At 27.0% G+C, this 1981-nt stretch overlaps 1 protein-coding gene across 1 annotated transcript; it reads left to right on the top strand.

The window, feature by feature from the left end:
- Window positions 1-263: 263 nt before the first annotated feature.
- LOC130961744 (monothiol glutaredoxin-S11-like) lies at window positions 264-1548 on the top strand. The gene is made up of 2 exons (XM_057887740.1): window positions 264-520; window positions 918-1548. The coding sequence occupies exon 2, from the start codon at window positions 939-941 to the stop codon at window positions 1245-1247; it is 309 nt and encodes a 102-aa protein (XP_057743723.1). The 5' UTR covers window positions 264-520; window positions 918-938; the 3' UTR covers window positions 1248-1548.
- Window positions 1549-1981: the final 433 nt, after the last annotated feature.

Raw genomic sequence — 1981 nt, 5'->3', positions numbered from 1 at the left:
TTTTCAAAAGATTGATTTTATTTTTTGAAAGACCAATATAAAAATTGAGTTATGTTCTCATTGCATGTCTACTAACTTAGGCATATGCAAATAATATATGTCTCCCAACTTGTTCTTCTTAGTCTAAATTAAAGTAGTCATATATACATACATGCACAATAGTCTTTGTCTCTAAAGTTTTTATTTGTTTATTTATTTATTATTTTCTTTTTCTTTACATGGCATCTAAAAAGCACAACCTCTTTTCTCTCCTCACATCAATGTGCTCAATTCAAAGCAAGCACTCTCTTTGCTACACCTTGTCCCTATAAATAGCCTAGTATGTTGGTTCTCATTTCTCAAATAAAACTCAAAGCCTCTTATAAAATAATTTAAGAGTTCATTCCCAATTCTCCTCACATTGTTCAACCACCCCATTTTTCATCATCCATTATATATAGGGTCAAATTCAAATACTATTTTGGATTTGATCTAATTGGTGTTTGAAGTGTTTCCAATTAGCCATATACAACAGTATAAGGTAATTAATTAATCTTATAAAGCAAATGCAACTCTCATTTTACATTTAGTATTTGTTTCTTATTTATTTTCCTAGTTTCACCAACTATTATATTCTTTCCATTTAATTTTATCTATCACATCAATAAGACTCTTAATTTAATTATTATTATCAAAGTCATTTATAGATAGTTATTTTCTGTCAGTTTATACGATATTATTTAGAGTTTAATTTTGATATATTGACTATATATAAAATATTATACGACCATTCAATTAAATTTATGTGTTTAAATAATTTTTAAATAATAAATTTAAAAATTGGTTATTTTTACTAATATAACAGATAATATAAAATTATATTATTCCATGAAAATTCGAAAATTTAAATTTTGAATTGTTTATTTATTTTGAGACAGATAAATAGAAATATCAAGATCATGGAGAAGGTAACAAGGTTGGCATCTGAAAAGGGTGTGGTGATATTCACAAAGAGTTCATGTTGCCTATGCTATGCTGTGAACATTCTGTTCCAAGAACTTGGGGTGAACCCAACAATTCACGAGATTGATAAGGACAATGAAGGAAGAGACATGGAAAAAGCCTTAACAAGGCTTGGTTGCACTGCACCTGTCCCTGCAGTGTTCATCGGAGGCAAGCTTGTGGGCTCCACCAATGAAGTTATGTCCCTTCATCTTAGTGGCTCCCTCATCCCACTCCTCAAGCCATATAGTGCTACTTTATCTTGAACAAATTAATATTCTATTCACTAATTAATTAATGTACCTTAATTAGTTAATTAGCTTATTGGACAAGAAGGAGAATAATGGCTCAAATCATATATAGGGTGTTGTAATGATGAGCTTAATTACTATTAATTAATTAACTATTATTGTTAATTAGTTTATATATATTATTATGATGGGTAATGTTGTGAAGTGGGTTAATTTCTAGATCTCTGATCTCTTCTAGCCAAATTGATCATGTTATATATAGCCATATTACAATGTAATGTGCTAAATATTCTTAATGAAGTTTATTTTGTGTGTACTTGTGTTGTTCTTGTACTACTACAAGTAAAATACTATTAATTAATTATTGTATTATTATTGACCATCGCTAGCTACTACTAATTTAGTTTCATATGCTAGCTTAGATTATTCTTCATAAAGAACATTGATTTTTCTTTTTCAATAAGTAAAAAAGTGTTAAAGAGCAATATAATAACCTGAAAGTTAAACATATTTAAATATACGACTATATTAAATGTGCACTATTAAAATTAGTTACTAAAGTAGAATATATATTAAATACAAAAAAAAGAAATAAACAAAAATACACATAAAAGATTTTTTCGTGAATAATAATACACACTAAATTAAAGTTTATAAATACTGAAAATATATTTCAAAGACTAATTTAGATAAACAAAAATACTATGTCGGTAGTGAGTATGTAAGATTTAGGATGTATTTTTGTTTAA

Source organism: Arachis stenosperma, chromosome 2, assembly GCF_014773155.1.
Source record: "Arachis stenosperma cultivar V10309 chromosome 2, arast.V10309.gnm1.PFL2, whole genome shotgun sequence".
Taxonomy (NCBI): domain Eukaryota; kingdom Viridiplantae; phylum Streptophyta; class Magnoliopsida; order Fabales; family Fabaceae; genus Arachis; species Arachis stenosperma.
The sequence above is the reverse complement of the archived record's forward strand: the minus strand, read 5'-3'. Positions and strand labels throughout refer to the sequence as shown.

Coding starts and splice junctions, on each gene's coding strand:
- LOC130961744 (XM_057887740.1), top strand. CDS start 939: ATGGAGAAGGTAACAAGGTTGGCATCTGAAAAGGGTGTGGTGATATTC.